This window comes from Vigna unguiculata, chromosome 2 (assembly GCF_004118075.2).
Source record: "Vigna unguiculata cultivar IT97K-499-35 chromosome 2, ASM411807v1, whole genome shotgun sequence".
Lineage (NCBI taxonomy): Eukaryota > Viridiplantae > Streptophyta > Magnoliopsida > Fabales > Fabaceae > Vigna > Vigna unguiculata.
Genome location: NC_040280.1, coordinates 32,233,537 through 32,251,484, shown reverse-complemented (window position 1 = coordinate 32,251,484; position 17,948 = coordinate 32,233,537). Strand labels below are relative to the sequence as shown.

Genomic DNA, 17,948 nt, shown 5'->3' with positions numbered 1-17,948 from the left:
AAAATAAATAATAAAACGTTAACAACCTTTATCATTCTAAGGTTTGTAACTGTGATTGGATCACATAAGAAATCTTATCCCTTCACGTTTTACTTGTATAATTCAACTTTCAAGCACACGTGTAGTCCCCAGATTTCATTTTCTATAATGTGTTCAGCTTTGGCGAGCGACCTGATTCGTGTCACGGTAAACTCAATCATATATACAAAACCCATAGTTTCCTCGTAGAAGAGGAAGAGAACTTCAAAAGAAAAGAAAAGAAAATAAGCCGGTGCCTTCAGTGTATGAGATTACGATAACACGAACAAGCCCATAAAATAACACGAACGAGCCATAAGTACGTTACCACTGTGAACACATGCACTGTTTCAAAGACAAATTCACAACAGAATTAATCAGTAGTGAAATGGATTCGACAGATAGCAGTATGAACAAAAAATCTAAAGAAATTGAACGATGTTACGATGACTATCCCAAGAAGAGAAAGCGTCCATGCCAAGTAGCGGTGGTTATTCCCACCATGGAAGAATCCAAGGCCGCCGCCGCCTCCTCCTCCCCCGCAACACACGGTTCCATATCAGTGATCGGGAGGCGGCGCGCAATGGAGGACGCCGTCGTGGTGGTTCCCGGTTTGGTGGCGGCGGGGCAGTGGTGTGGCGGTTACGATTTCTTCGCGGTTTACGACGGACACGGCGGGACGTTGGTGGCGAACGCCTGCCGCGACAGGCTGCACCTGCTGTTGGCGGATGAGGTGAAGGAGAACGCGAAGAAGGGATTGGATTGGTACGAGGTGATGTGTTCGTGTTTCATGAAGATGGACAAGGAGATCGGAGTTGGAGGTGAGGCGCACGATGACGGTGGCGGAAACACCACAGGCTCAACGGCGGCGGTGGTTGTTGTTGGGAAGAAGGAGATCGTGGTGGCGAATTGCGGTGACTCGAGGGCGGTGCTGTGCCGTGGCGGTGTAGCTGTACCACTTTCGCGTGATCATAAGGTGGTTATTTAGTAATTATTAGTTAGTTACTGGTTGTTGTTGCTGTTGCTGTTGCTGTTGCACGTTAAGATAGTGAATAGTTTGTTTAACTTTGTGGAATGTGTGTACGCATAATCAAATCAGCCTGATCGTCCAGATGAACGAGAGAGAATAGAAGCTGCTGGTGGAAGAGTGATTAATTGGAACGGAAGTCGTGTCTTGGGAGTTCTTGCTACTTCCAGATCCATAGGTAATAAGCTTCTGAAACGAACTTTTTTTTTTTTTTCATTTTTTCATTTGAATTTTTGATATGCTGTGTGTTTGTGTGCAGGGGATCATTCGATGAAACCTTTTGTGATATCTGAACCAGAGACGATGGTGTACGAGAGAACAGAGTGTGATGAGTTTGTGGTGGTGGCAAGTGATGGGTTATGGGATGTGGTTTCTAACAAGTTTGTTTGTGAGGTGGTACGAAGCTGCCTCCATGGGCAAATCAAGAGGAATTTGAAAGAGGAGAGTGTTGTTGTAAGCAATGCAACAGAAGCTGCTTCGTTGTTGGCAGAGTTGGCCATGGCTCGTGGAAGCAAAGACAACATCAGTGTCATAGTCATCCAACTCAACAACATCACTTCATCCTGAACTCCATGTAATACTCAATCACTTCTCTCTTTTTAACTTCTTACTTCTAATTTTTCAAACCTATCAATCATTCTCAAAACACTTTCTCTCTTCATCTTCATCACTACACAGTTGTTTCTTCAAAGCAATTCATTTTCTACAAATAAATTTTATATTAGTTTCTAAATGAAGAATGAATAACATATGGGGAGATAGTTTAGAATTTATTTACATTATTTTTATCATTTACAAAAGCATTATATAGAAATTTTACAATTACTTATGGTGTAATTGCATGTCTGTTATATAATGTGTTGACTTAAATACCGATCAACACACCAAAGTCAACCGTGATTGTTCTGGTTTACAGCAATGTGTGTTGTGCCTGTTAAATCTTATAGTACAGCTGGTTAATTTTTAAAAACCATAAATAATTATTTATTTATCAGATTCAATTAATATAATATATGTATTTTGGTGTTAATCTTTTTACTTCAAATTATTTCTTTCCTATTTGCCTGGTTTTCTGTGTGCATATTCTTTGAGGTATTTTTTTTCTTAATTATTCTTTTACGCCAGAAATTTATCTGAATGAGAGTACGAAGAAGAATACGTTACTTTCCTCGTAGGATTCTACAGAAAAAATCAAGCACGCACAAACGCACGACGTGGCTACCCTCCTAATCATAAAAACATATAAAAACTCATCAATCAGTTTCTTTAACTTAATCGTTTTATTTTTACTATTTGAATTAAATATATTATAATGTTAGATCTAAGATTTAATAATATACAACAATGTTAACAGTAAAGGTTCAAATCCGAAACTAAAAATTGAAAAAAATTATAAATTTGATTATTCAATTTTGAAGAAAAGTAAAAATCATATTGTACTGGATACTTCTTCTTTTCTTTGTTTTTTCGTTCGATGTAATATTTTGTAAATAGGCAGGCTAAAGCCCAAAATGAAAAGAAAGCCTGTATTAAATCTAAGAACAACAACAACAAATTGCAAACAGGATTGAAGGGAGACTTTTCCTTCCTACACCCCCACAATATCTTTGCCCAGCCCCCGAAAATTTTCAAAATGACCATTTTACGTAAAATGACTATCGGAAAACTTTTAAATAAGTTATTCAAAACTTTTCAATAATATTTTCAGGATGCGAAGTACAATTTTTGAAATAAACTTTCCAAAACGTATATAATATCTTTTAGAACAAGTTTTTCAAAATATCCTCACATGAAATGTGTTCTGGACATGTGTTCTTGGAAAGAATTTTCCAAAACACATAAAATATGTTCTGAAATGAACTTTTTCACGTTCTCTGTGTGTAATGTTCTCCCTCTCTTCTTCCTGTAAGCAGTGGATGAGGCAAGATAAGTAGTCTTTCACTAATAATGTTGGTATGCAGTTAATACTTGTGCGGGTGGTGCAGTTAATAGTTATTGGGGCTGTAGGAAGTAATAGCCTTGAAGGGATCCGTAAACATTATGCTCAAGTGGTTGGGAAATGGCCCATCTTGTTAATCATTCAACAACACCTGTGTGGGTCTTTCTTCCTGCACCTCCAAAATTTCTTCTACACTTCCAAACTTTTTTTAAATTCTCAAAAAACTCTTTGACCATTTAAGAAAATTCACAGATACCACACCTCCAAAATTATGTCGACTTTCGAAAGTCAAAATATATGACTTCCGAAAGTCAAAATATATCATCGGAAGTCAATTTTTGAAAGTCAAAAATGACTTCCGGAAGTCAAAATGTATCACCGGAAGTCGACTTCTAGAATTCAAAAAATATTTGACTTCCAGGAAGTCAAAGAAAAATTCTCCGACTTCCGTAAGGTAATTTTTTTTTTTTTGAATATTTTTAATTCTTTTTAAAACTTATATTTTTAACTTTTAATGAACTTTTTAGTTTATTATTATATTTATTTTTTATGTTTTCATATTTCTTAAAATATAAAAAATATTAATATCTATATATATAATTTTATTTTTATTTAATATAATGAAAAATAAATATAAATATAAAAATAAGTAAAATTAAAATAATATTAAACTTTAAATTAAAAAAACAAAAAAATAAAAAAAATTGCTTCATTTAATATTATTTAATATTTAAATTCATTTCAAAATAATAAAACTTTAAATTAAAAAAATAAAAAAGAAAATATATATACAAAAATAAATAAATATATATATATATATATATATATATATATTCGTTTTTTTTAATTTTAAATGTCATTATTTATATATTATTTATATTTATTATTTTAAATATGATTTTTTAATTGTTTTTTATTTTTGTTAAAATTTTAATAAATTATATAAAAATAAATTCAAATTTAAAAATATAAAAAATATATAATTGAAAAAATTTTAAAAATTTTAAAATAACAAAACTTTAAAGTTAAAGAAAATAAATAAATAAATAAATAAATATATATATATATATATATATATATATATATATATATATATATATATATATATATATATATATATATATATATATATATATATACACACGGAAGTCCGACTTTCGTTTATATATATATATATATTTTTTTTCATTTTTTTTAACTTTAAATTTTCTTATTTTAATTTAAATTGTTTTTCAATTTTTTATTTAATATTTTATTTATTGTTTAAAGTAATTTTTCTAAAATTTATATGTTTTATAATTTTTAATACGTGTTTTTTAAAAATTGAAATAAAATAAGTTAGAAAATATAGATTTTAAAAAAATTAAAAATGTTTAAAAATTGATTTAATTTTACTTACGGAAGTTGACTTCCGTAATTTTTTTTATTTTCGGAAGTCGATTTTCAGTAATGTTTTTTGATTTTCAGAAGTCAACTTCCGATAATGATTTTTGACTTCCGGAAGTCGATTTTCGGAATCATATATTTTGACTTTCGGAAATATTTTTGGGGGTGTGATGTCCGTGAATTTCCTTAAATAGTCAAAGAGTATTTTGAGAATTTAAAAAAAATTTGGAGGTGCAGAAGAAATGCTTGGAGGTGTAGAAAGAAAGACCTCACCTGTGTCCAATCAACTTTTTTTTGTGCGTTTTGTAAAATCAATATTTATGTGGATCGATTCCGCTGCTTCTTAAAACTGGACAACAGTATCCTGTGATTGGATCCCAGTTTTGAAGGCCTGTATTTTCCCGTTTTCTAATCCAAAGTAAACATAAATTAACAATTTAATTGTTTAATTGAAGTTTGGGCTTTGGCCCACTTTGATAGAAAAAAAAATGTAAAGAAGAAGATGTTTGGTAAAAGAACGAAACTTTGGTTTTTTCTGTGCCTGTTATAAACCAAGGAGAGAAAAGAAAAAAAAAATACAATAAAATAAATAACATAGTGTAATGTATCTTTTGAAAATAGGTCAACAACCATTTTGGACACAGAATTGTCTAAACCTAAATACTTTACTTCACTACTAAATTGTCTTCTTCTTACCATTCAATCATGAAATCAAGTTAGTTAAGAAATCAAATACCTAAATAGTTCGTTGGAAATCCAAGTGCCTAGACAGTTCAATCAGCATTCAAAGTAAACAAAACTTTTAAATAAGATACATTGAATTCCGCATAGGTAAAAGCTTCATCAATTTGTAACAATATTAACATATCTAATGATTCTAATAAGTTCACATTTAAAAAAAAAAAACAGTGAATATCCGTTCACAAAATAATAACTATAGATTCAAGTGTCTGCGTTGAAATAACTAGGTTCGTTTGTTTTTGTAACCTCGTAAGAACAAAAGTAAGTCCTATATTAGCGAAATGTTATGTTTTTTTTTTTTTCCTTTTCTCTTAAAATGTTCTCTCTTTGTTTGTCACCTCTGCAGCAATCACTATTCACTAGTCTTTCAATGTACCCGTCAAAGAAATGTTATCAGACAACCAATAAAACATGTTATTAATCAAAACGACTTCAAGTTTAGCCGTTGAAAAAATTGATTAATATTCGTAATTTTCAAAAAAAATGTTTTTGAATCTTGAATATGTCTCTGAAGTAATTATTATTAATAAAACTATTATAAAAAGTGACATATTTATAGAACTACTTGTTTTATAAAATTAATTTTCAATTAAATACACCGATAAACTTGCTTAAATTTATCATAACCTCGTATTAAGGACTTTGTTTGGTGAAGTGATCTTTTTTGTTAGGAATTATGATAATTTGGCACAATACAAATTCATCTGATCTTTGGTTTTATCACGAGCTTTGATTTAGTTTCCAATGTTTCTCATCTTTTCAAATTTCTTCTTAATAGAGTTAGGTATGTTGAAAACCATAAATAACATATTAATGTCTTTGAATGTTTTATTAATGTGTTTGGATAAAACATTTATCAAAACTTATATTTATTAATTAGGATATAACTTTTTTTATTTAAAAGTATAACAATTCAAATATCACGATTCAATTATGACCTAAGAATAAAACAATGTAAATATCATAATTTAATTGTGATCTACCTCACTTAATCTCTGCCATCAAATTATTAATGTCACATGTAACATGATGAGGTCTTGTACTCTTTTAAAAGTATTTTTCCAACTTAAAATTTTAGATTCCATTGTTAAGAAGCACCATTCATAGTTACAATTTTGTTCTGGTCATGATTCTTCCTTCTTCAATAGTTAGATTTAAGGAATCAAAAACAATTGTCCATGAGACATGAGACTCACATGTGTTCCTAATTCATATCACTTTATATACTAAAATGCGTGAATTAGGCTTTTTAATAGATATATTAATCTCATTTTAAAAAACTAAATTAATTAATAGTTTATCGTTATATGAATGAAATTACTATTTTGTTGATTTTAAAAACTAATGTAACCAATTGAAACAATGTTAGAAAATGAAAAATGATTTACTCAATGTTTGTTATACGTGATTCACAGGTTCAGATGCCAAATTCATAGACAGAACTTTACTTGGACCAGGATTGAATAAAATGAATACGCAATGTTTTTACTAACAAGGGAATTGACGAGAAAAAAAGATTGTGTACACATTTAGAATTGTTAAATAAGAAAATAAAAAGTGGGAAAAAATATGTATACATTATTTTTTGTAGAAAATAGTTAGTTACCCATTGACTTAAGGCGGCAATTTATAGTGCATAACAGGACATTAATAATTATTGAACGAATTTTTTTGTTAAAAACGAACCTTCAAAAAACAAAAGGTTGTTGGAAAATAATGTTTTTATGAACAGACCACGTGATGTCGGCGCTGATCGTAGGCCACATGATTTCTTCAAGCTTCAAAAGTCAACGTATCTCGATTTGGGACTTCTATCAGATCACAACAACTAAAATTATATTATTATTATTATTATTATATATATATATATATATTTTTTTTTTTCATTTAAAAAAAAAAACTTTAGAATCTTTTATCACTTATTTTGTTATTAAATCAAATGATTTCAATTTAACGACGACTTTATGAACTACGACTTACTACCAGATAGCCTCTCCAATTAAATAGAAGCCCTTACATCTTCAATTCATCTTTGCATTAACTTAAATAAGTTTATGGTAATTTTTTAAAAAAATCACTTGTTTATACCTATATTTGTATTTAAAAAGTATGTTAAGTTGGTTGTGATGATAATTTTGTGCCTTCTAAATTAATAATATCTTACGGAGAAATAAAATTGAGAAAGTGTAGCGTTATATAAAAATAAAGACCCATAAATTCATTGAAATCATGTCTCATTAATGTTGTATATCTTGTATATCTCAGTAAACCTTTTCTTCTCTAAACCTAACATTAATTATAGTTTATCTTGCATTTTCTTAGTAAGCTTTCGTTGACAACATGATGAGATCTATAAAAGTTGCATTGCATGTCCCAAAATTAAAAGAAAAAATGGAAAAAAATGGAGTCGACGAGATGACCAGGTCTTGTTGTAGTTGACTTTGGTGAAGAAAAGAAACGTTGTGTTCTTCCATTTAATTCTCATAGTTGACAGAGAATTATAAAATGATATCTAAGTTAATTGAAAGAAATGGATTAAGAAAAGTAGAGAGAGGAGTTTATTTTGTCAAACCGACCAAGTCAGAGTTGAAAAGACAGTAATGAGAGAAGAAGGTTTGAAAAAAATGGTATAAACACACACAGCTCATAGCTGCATGGAAACAAAGGTCAAACCGCCATGGACCACTCGTTCCTACTTCACTATATCCTTCAAACTAAATTCTCTTTCAAATTAATTCACTTATTTTCGTTTATCATCACTTCCAACTTCACCTTAATTCCCTTATAAACTTTTAAAAGAGTCAAGATAATTACAATTCAAATATATTTTTTTCCGTTAATATTTTAATGTCTTTATACATAATCATAAATAATTTAAATATGTTTTCTTTTTTTAATATTTGAAACAAATTTTAAAGATAAAATTAAAATTTTTAGACTTTAAATGTTAGAAGTGAATTTTAAGCCTAACTCAATCTCACAAAACCAACGGTCCGTTAGCGGTCCGATAACGAATATAACAGCATGTCCAAAAAATATCGTTAGGATAGACTTTAACCTGACTCTGACAAAATCAGCTTGTAAGGTGAGAATTACAGTCACTTTTATATATATATATATATATATATATATATATATATATATATATATATATATATATATATATATATATATATATATATATATATATATACACACACACGAGACTTCCAACGTTAAAACATAATTTATAAACATATTTAAATTATTAAAATAGATTGAAAGATTTATAAACAAAAAATAAAATTTTAAACATGAATTCTAGTTTCTTTACCCTCCATCAAAGATAAACACACATTTTTTTAGATCTTAACTATTGATTTGGAACACGAAATAATTTCATGTTATCTAAGTATTTAGATTAATGACAATTTAAATATATTTTATTCTTTAAAACTCCAAAATACCTTCTAAAAAAATAAATCTGAAACGAATAATACCTTAAAATATGATAATATCATCTTTAAGAACTTAAAAGTTGGAAGAACATAAATTTTAGAAGAAAAAAAATACATAGTTAATTTTTATTAAATGAATGTGTGAACTTCACGATATAAAAATATACAAAATAAGATCGAAGGATACTTTTAAATGACGTTTATTAACTGACTGGGTTGAGTGCAACGAAAGATATTAGTTTATCATATTAAAAAACAATATTTGAATATTTAGTTAGATTTATTGAATTTTCAATGTTTGATAATGCTTCCAATAATTTTGGTACACATGGAAAGCACCTATACTATTTTTGGACACCACCATGCCTTCTTGGGAACGATAAACAGAGCCCAACGACACGTTTGACATTCACCAACTACTATTCTCACGCACGTCACCCTAAGTCTTATGATTATAAATTAAAAGTTTAATTAGTCGATGATATCTATTGACGTTTTAGATGTATTAGTTTGATATTTGTTTCTAAAAAGATATTAATCAAATTTTAATTTTTGAAGAAATATCTTAATTCAGACAAAAATTATTAACATCGTTAATTTTATTCATGACTTTTATCCTTTTACCACTAAATTTTAATATAAATATCAATACTTAATTTTGTAAGTTATTTTAAATATCAACACCGTTAACGACATTAATAATCTTGTTCTGAAAAGAACCTAATTTAAGTATTTTTTTAGAAGTTATTACTCAATCGACACTTTTTTAAAAGTGAGTATCAAACTAACATATTCGAACAAAAATGGGTACCATCAAACTAAATAAAACTAAATTAAACGAAAGGAAAGAATTATAATGATATAATGATAGAAGAACTTATAAAATAAAAGAAAATGGTTTTTTTTACATTGTTTCTATCGGTTATTAAATATTTTCAAGAGTATTTTGTTTTAATTTTTCAAATTAAAAAAGAAATATATGAAATATGAGTAAAAGTTTGTTACATGTCTGAATAATAATATTTTTGAAGAAAAAAATTGTTCGGATACATGGAATTAAAAAACAATCAAACTATCCTTCACTGTTTTTGTTTTCAACATTTTCTTTATTTGGGCAAGTAATAAATAGAGTTAAAATAATGATCTATATTAAAATTTTGTATATGTAATGAAGATCATATATTCTGTTGTGTGTGTTTTCTTCGGTTTGTTTATTCTTCTTTGAACCGTTGGCATTAATGCGGGACTTCAAAATTTCGGGATGAATTTTTTTGGTTAGTAAAAGAATATTGTGATCGTTTTTTTAGTTAAAGTACTCAATATTTGTTTTTTTTTTTTTTTAAGTTTTGATTAGTTTCTCTTATGTTTGAATTTTCTTGTGGATTTATATACTAAAATAATTTTTTTGTTCTTAATTATTTGCTTTTGTGTTTATCATTTATTTTTTTCAATATTTGATTATACCTAATTGTATTAGGATGTGTTATATTATTTAAAGATGGCATTTATTTTTGTTTAACTATCATAAAATCTTTCTATATTGGCGTGAATAAGTTCTCATTTATTTATTTGTTAATATTTGTATTGTTATATTTTTAATTAATCTTAAATGATAAATCTAATCCTAAATGCATCATATATTTTTCTCTGATTAAGTAATTTCTTAGGTTTCATTGAGAAAACTTATTTTTAAGGTACTTACCACCACACAACTTTTAAGTCTTTGAGTGACAAGACTTAGTCTTTAAACCTTTATTTGTTTGTTTGTATGATTCAACTGTGACTAAATTCAAAAAGAAAGTCTAAAAAACGAGAAAAAGAATACTAGATGTTTTTTGAGAAAAAAAAAAACTTTCTACTACTAAGTAAGATGATTCGCCAAGAAAGTTTAAATATTTCAATTATAATAATTTTTAAAAGTTATATTATATCTTAATATAACCAATATTTTAAATGAAAATATTAAAATGTTATATTATAAACAAAACTATAATTCAAATGAAAATATTAAAATGATATTCCTACAAGTTGTTCAGTTTATTAAGAAAGGGATGTAATTTATACTTAACAGGTGAAAGCTTAAAAAGTTAGTTTGGGTAAACATTTTGGTATTAATTGGTAAAAGTGATAAAGATTTATGATGTGAACAGAAAAAGAGAGGTGGATTGTATTATTGAGTTGGAGGTGGAGACCTGTGACCGAGTCACCTAACTCACTCAGTTTGGACCCTTCTTCTCTTCATCTTATCCACACCCTTCGACGTGCCATGCTTTCACTCTCCCAACGGCACCTACCTCTTTGAAATTCTCTCCCTAACTCATTTTCATCCACACACAACTATATTCTTCTCCTTCAAATACATAAAATAACATATCTCTACATTTAATATTTTATCCAATCTAAATAAAATACTCCAATAACACTTTTTTTTTTTCTTTTTAAATTCCCAAGCTAAATCGACAACGACAGTTTCAACACAACCAATATTTTCACTCCAAATATGGATTTTCATTAAACACAATCAGTCAACTGTTTTGAAAAACATGATTTTCAATATATTAACGATTTCTTTTTCTTTTTTTTTTCTCTATCCTAATTTTCCTTTGTGACGAAAGGAAAAAGCAACCATGGTACACAAAACGGAAAATGCCTTTTTGGATAAGACAATACAGAGAGGAGAGTCAAAAAATGTTAGACGGAGGAGGTTTTTGTTTGTTTTAATCTGAGAAAAAAATTGAGGATGTTTTTTTTTTTGTGTGTGGTTATGGATATGGAAGAGTGGAGGAGATAAGGGTGTGAAAGAAAAAGAAAAAGAAAAAGAAAAGGAAGTGAGAAAAGAGAGTGGCGCGGCGCGGCCCAACTTTCCGCCGTATACAGCCATGTTTTGCATTTAATGAAAGGAAATGAGAAAAAGGTACATAAAATCGTATACTGCCAAAACACACCTTTTTCGCAGTCAATACCACGCGTTCCCTTTCTATTCTCTGCTGCTCCCGCATTTACGCAATTGCCCTTCATGGATTATCTGCCACGCGTACGGTGATCCATGATCTGATAAGAGTTGAAGAAAGGGTTGAGAGAGTGAGAAGAGTCACATGCAGGTACAGAAAAATAAATTGAAGAGAAGGAAGGGTTTGGGAGCTTTCACGAGTGCTGTCCCTCACATTTCAAAGAAAGGCCTACCATCCCATACCACGCCTTTTCACAAACACCTTTACGCCTTTAATGCCATGCCCATTCATTGCTCTCTCTTGTCCCCACCTTCATGCCTTCCATTCTTCTTTCACTTTCTCCCTTTCTCAATTTCTTTACTATCATCCATCATCATCCTCATCATCCTCATCATCACACACCAATCAACACTAATCATCACACACTTCCAACAATCTCTCTCTCTCCATTCAATCATCAATCCGTGCCTTCCGCTCAATTCATAATCCTCCCCTTATCTTTTCCATAACTAAATTACAAAAGTTTATCATGTGAATTATCCAATACTAATCTAATAACAGGCCATATTAAAAATTCAAGTGTGAATTTAAACAGAGTATTACATAACAATAAAGACCTAAAATTTCATTACCTTAAGATTTTTGGTTGAGAGTGGTATCAATATCTTATGTAGTTAGACTCAAGTCTCATTGATGTTTGTATCTCCTCAATGAAACTCCTCTATAAACCTAACAGGTGAAATAATAAATCGAATTAACGTCAAATTTTACAATTATATGTTTTAACCTAAACAATTTTGAAATTATGTATAATATCATATTAAAAGTTGGATTTTAAGTCTAATCCGACCTTGTAAGACTGATATATAAGATAAGATTTGAAGCTTGCAAAAGTTTATATTATAAAAGAGGAAATTCATGGCCTTTTTCTTGAAAAAACATAAAATAGAGCTCTCTTGTCCACTCCTGGCGTTGACACGTATATAGACATTATTTTTTACATATGGATAAACATAGGGTTTGCTGTTGAGTTGAAAAAGAGGAAAAATTAGGGTCTAAAAGCTTGGTTGAGATGAGAAGCTAAACTCTAGGAGAAGAAAAAATGAAGAGGCTTTGGCAATGACCATGTGCTCCCCATACCACTCACTTTACCTCGTCGTGACTAAGTATTCAACAACTTTGGTTGGAAATGCATGCGCACAATTTGAGTTTGATTTTAACGTACTCTTTCTTACACCACACACGATTCATAGTGGGCACCAAGAGTAACCAAACTTTCTTCGAGGCTGACACCCATCAGTGTGTAATGCCTGGATTCCCCATGTGTGTCTTTCACAAAAACCCTCTATTACTTGTACAAATGCATGATTGCTTCTTTTTTCCTTTTTCTGGGAAAATATTTTGTCACCATTCACTAATTCACTTCTTCTCTCTTCAACCGGAAATTACTTCAAAAGTATCGCTTTCACATTCAATGCTACCGTTCCATTTCGAGATAGGTGGCATAGACACGTTGCTGTTTTCGCTGGCACCGTTGAAAGTCAACATAACATTACCCGCTCTTCATCCCCTATCATCAAACCATAACAAATATATCAATATATTTTTATCGTTTCTAGCTCCTCACACTGAGATAAATCGAAATGATGATGATAAATTTACAGCGATGATAAATCGAAGATGAATATGGTTATTTTTTTACAGTGATATTGATTCAGTAGAAAGATAGAAAAAGGTGAGTTTGATTTAGTAAGAGGGAATTAAATGTTACTGGTAAGAGAAGGGCAATGATACGTGTTGGTGTAGGAAACGCGTGGTTCTGACGCAGAAAAGGACCTTTTTGGAATGACATCTTCTGACCTGTGAAACTACTTGTATCTTCTTCTCTCTCTCTCTCTCATCACGTTCTCATATATCGCTGCAATAAATTGCAAAAGTAGGCTTTTCTCGTTGGGTGATGATGCAGTGCAGAGGTCATCGACATGGACCCTCTGTTGTTGTTGTATATGTACATGGACCACGAAGGTGTCAAATCCGAACCCTTAATAAACCATACAATAAAAATTCTTGCCCCCTCTTCTTTTCCAGCAAATTCTCTTTTTGTGAAGATCAAGTGCAATTCTTTTGAGTCTTTAATACCTGTCTTTGATTAAATTAAATGAACAACACTGTTGCTTCCACTGCTCTCCTCTCTTTATTGCCTTTGACTTTTGCCAATTTCCTATGCTCTTCCCCTTTCTCTCATCATCAAAAATAATTAGTGCACAAATTCTGTTAATTAGTTACACCAAAAGCTATCTCCTATGCAAGGTTGAGGTAATTTATAAATCATACATTTCACTCAAATCATATCATGTGACAAAATTAACTCAATAAAGAAAAGTTAACATGTTATTTCTTCACACACGCTTTAAACAATCATTCAACAATATAAACGTACTTAAATAATTTTTAAAATAACCGCAAAAAATATGAAACTTATAAAAATAAATCTCAGCAGTGAAAGCAAAAAAAAAAAAAAGATTCTAAAGTGTGTTTAATTTAAACTAAAATTTTCCTACAACTTTGGGGAAAAAAGTATCTCATGTACCTTTTGCTCCAAGGATGGTACTAGGTTTTGAATTTGAAGTTTGCACTACTGAGCTGCAATAATTATCCAAATCAATGGTTAATGATGTAGCGATAGAGAAGTACCTGTAGCTAAGCGAGGGCAGTGAAGTAATTTAGCTTGGGAGAGAAGGTGGTCACAGAGACAATTTGAGACGAATGAAACGATCACGTTGTGTGAACAGGGATTGGTTTGAAAAAATCTGTAGGAAAGTGCTTCCTGTTTCTATAAATAATCGCTGCCCAATGGTAATTACCAACACTCCAACCATAGCATACTGTTCCAAACCCCACCGCAACCCCTTATCTATATTAATTATCATCTTCATCTTCCTCTTCTCTCACTGCTCTTCTCTTCTCCTCATAAACCTCCCTTCAGAACTTGCAGAAACTATTTTTTGTTTTTCCTTATACAGTTACGAAGCGGGGCCAGTTTTTTTTTTCAGTGACCTTCTTCGTATACATTGTTACATCAGTTGCAGAACCCTCCTCTTTTGGCTTGCCACTGTTCCGGTAAAAGGACACTGGAGATTAAGGTTTGGCCAAAACCATGGACGGAATGCAAGAAAGAAACTCACAGCTTGGAACTGATATTGGTTCCTCCTTATCAAAGCTGATACTAACAAGTGGCTCAAACACCCTTGATTCAATCTTCTCAGATTGTACCCAAACAAACGCTACCAGCAGCAACAACTCCGTGTTGGACTATTTAGAACCCTTCGGGTCTTCGGGGTTTGAGCCTTTGGGCTCTTCCGTTTACCTTCGCCAGAGGGACATCCTCCAAAAGTTCTACCAAGAAAGCCGAGGGAACGGGAACGGCAACGGCAACGGGTCTCTTCTTCCCACTTCCTTGTCAAACCCGTCTATAAACTCTGTTTACACTGCTTCGTTGACTTCTTCTTTGACCAACCCTTGCAAGAAAAAGCTCTACAGAGGAGTGAGACAGAGACACTGGGGCAAATGGGTCGCCGAAATTAGACTTCCCCAGAACAGGATGAGAGTGTGGCTGGGCACGTACGACACCGCCGAAGCAGCCGCATATGCCTACGACCGCGCCGCGTATAAACTACGTGGAGAGTACGCGCGTTTGAATTTCCCCAATTTGAAAGACCCAACCAAGTTAGGGTTCGGAGATTCCGCCAGATTGAACGCCTTGAAGAGCTCCGTCGACGCCAAAATCCAGGCCATATGCCAGAAGGTGAAAAGGGAGAGAGCCAAAAAGATCGCCGCCAAGAAGCTCAGTTCTGCCGCCGCTCACGCCAACCGCAAGGAGAGCGAGAAGATCAACTCCTCTGCTTCCTCCTCGTCATCGTCGCTGCCGCTGTCGCCGCCGTCGATTTTTTGCGATAATTGGGCGAACGAGTTGTTTTCGCCGACCGTTTCGGAGGACGGGATTTGGAAGGGGGAGAACTCGCCGACCTCGGTTTCGATGGAGTATCCAATGATGGTAACGGACGAGACAGAGTTCGAAGGTTGTTCTCTGGCAAGGTTACCTTCGTTCGATCCCGAGTTGATTTGGGAAGTTCTGGCCGTTTGATAGAGTGTTTGTTAGATTAGCAGTGGAACGTTGATGTGTATAATATGAAAACGAAAACGAAAACGAAAACGAAAATATTAGTGTTGTGTGGTTTTGTTTTGGTTTTTGTCCGGTGAGAGAGGGGTTTCTTAGCGTTTTGAGTGGAATTGCTATGGCTGCAGTTTGGGCCTTGGTTTTTTGCTCAAAGGCTCGCTTCAGGAGTTTTCCTTTTGCAGTTCTTGTGATACGGCTCTTCCTGCATTATAAATTTTCCTATTCATACCACTTCTTCTCTTCTCTTCTTCTCCCTCCATGATTCATACTGCACAATTTCACTTCAGTTCTGATTAATAATGTTAAACTTGTATCATGATAACATATTTTACTAATTTCATAACATTAATTGCTTACAGGTTCATCGTTCATATGAAAATCCTTGCTCTTTCCGAAAGATTATAACATGTTGGAAATTATCGTAGTTAACTATGAGTCTCTTCCCTAACAAACACCTTGTGTCTGTCCATGTGCGAAACCTATGCTTCACTTCACTGCTGTTTTGTTTTGTTTTTTTTCCCCTTCTCGTACTTATCTTCAAAGTACAAATTCTATACAAAATGATCGTGGGTTACTTCTATTGAACAAACTTTAGTTCGCACTCTTCGTGATCTTTCTTTTAAGTAACATTGATCACCAAAATCTTTCTGTGATAAATCTTTTCTAGTGGCTCAAAGGATATGGTTTTCTAGGTAAGTTTTATATGACAAATTCACATAAATGTGTGTATAAATAAAGACCGATAGTAAAATATTTGTGATTATAATGTTTCTTAACATATAAAAAGAGATTCACACTTGAGGTGAAGATTCTTAAAAAGTTATATGTGAGTTTGATATTGAATAAACATGAAAGAGTAACACATGTAAAGAAATATCCATGTCTCATGGTTCTTCCAAATTTCAAATCCAAGGTGATGTCAATTTTTTATCCAAATTTAGTTCATGTTTTATTGTTATGTCCAACAAATTTAGATGAATAATAACTCTATAAAAAATAGCATAAGTTAAGAGTTGATTAATTCAATTTTTACTAGATCTTAAAGTTTTCTCTGATTTTTTTTTTCTATTGGAGTAAATGAAACTAGATTATTATACAATAATGGTTTACTTGTTTGTTTACAAAATTAAGTTATAAATTCTATTAAGAACTTTGGTATTAAAGTTGAATTTCGTTGGAGTTTATAAATTTGACGTGTTATTATATGTTTCACAGAAACAAGTGATTTAATATCTTTAGCACCCAAGATGATATAATAAAATTCTTCTTATTTCTCTGCAATTATACAATCTTTCATGCCTATTTGAAATCGTCATATAGAACACTTTCTTATAACAATCACTAAAGAATGTTTACAATCATATTTTTCACACACTTTTTTTTGTTAATTGAAAATTTGTACTAATCACAAAAATTGCGTGGGTATTATGTATTATTTAATGCATCTCAATAAATGGTGATCCTTGACAATAAATTATTGGAATTTAAGTCCAAGTTAAATTGTAATTTAATTGTTTTCAGTTAATGTGATATGTCGAATACACTTTTTTACACTAATGACATCATGCATGAGGACATTGAAAAGAGAGATAAAAAGAAAAACTTGAATACCTTGTTATATAATAGATTTAAATTCAAACTATAATATTAATCATTATAATATCGGTAGTGAAATTTAAGTTTAATTTTACTTTATAAAATGATTTTGTCTTTCATTGTATGTTGTAATTTAGTGATATATAACTAAGAAAAAAAAATTAGTTTTTTTCTACTGGTATTATGCTAGAAATAAGGAACTTTACTTTTAAAACAAAGTTTATTTAATTTGACAGGATGGAATTTGTTTAAACCAATGAGGGAAGGAAGAAAGACAGAGAGTGATGTGTTGTACGGAATGTTTGGAGTGGAGCACGTGTTTTTCGCAGGTTGGGGCTATTGTGGAACATGTCTTGGATGTGGAACATGTTTTCGAAGAACGAATTCTATAACGCATCATGTCTTGAATCAGGAGCATCCATGTATCATACCATATCATAAAACTAATAATATTTATTTTTTATTTATTCATATTTAGTCACACCAAATGCAATCCTATCATTTTATTTTCTGATGCAGAATTGAATACCAGAGACTGAATACCGCATCTGAAGCAATCACGATTTTGTATTTTCTTACAACAAATACTTTTGCTCGTACAAATCCGAGTCTGGAGCTGATTTATATCAACAAATTCTTCGGTACACAAAATTTCAAAGTTGACAGTTGAAAACTA

General features: G+C 31.2%; 2 protein-coding genes across 2 annotated transcripts; both read left to right on the top strand.

Annotated features, from left to right (window-relative positions):
• Positions 1 to 171: 171 nt before the first annotated feature.
• On the top strand, positions 172 to 1,778 carry LOC114173083 (probable protein phosphatase 2C 8). The gene is made up of 3 exons (XM_028057303.1): positions 172 to 994; positions 1,118 to 1,223; positions 1,305 to 1,778. Exons 1-3 carry the CDS (start codon positions 359 to 361, stop codon positions 1,610 to 1,612), a joined length of 1,050 nt encoding a protein of 349 aa, XP_027913104.1. The 5' UTR covers positions 172 to 358; the 3' UTR covers positions 1,613 to 1,778.
• Positions 1,779 to 14,083: 12,305 nt separating this feature from the next.
• On the top strand, positions 14,084 to 15,907 carry LOC114167168 (ethylene-responsive transcription factor ERF061). Its single transcript, XM_028052162.1, has one exon. It carries the CDS (start codon positions 14,657 to 14,659, stop codon positions 15,641 to 15,643), a length of 987 nt encoding a protein of 328 aa, XP_027907963.1. The 5' UTR covers positions 14,084 to 14,656; the 3' UTR covers positions 15,644 to 15,907.
• The last annotated feature ends 2,041 nt before the right edge of the window (positions 15,908 to 17,948 follow it).

What these genes read in the sequence shown, in the direction of transcription:
- LOC114173083 (XM_028057303.1), top strand. Translation starts at nt 359, where the DNA reads ATGCACTGTTTCAAAGACAAATTCACAACAGAATTAATCAGTAGTGAA. An exon ending in CACTTTCGCGTGATCATAAG is followed by an intron (nt 995 to 1,117) that starts GTGGTTATTTAG and finishes TAATCAAATCAG; the next exon opens with CCTGATCGTCCAGATGAACG. An exon ending in TGCTACTTCCAGATCCATAG is followed by an intron (nt 1,224 to 1,304) that starts GTAATAAGCTTC and finishes GTTTGTGTGCAG; the next exon opens with GGGATCATTCGATGAAACCT.
- LOC114167168 (XM_028052162.1), top strand. Translation starts at nt 14,657, where the DNA reads ATGGACGGAATGCAAGAAAGAAACTCACAGCTTGGAACTGATATTGGT.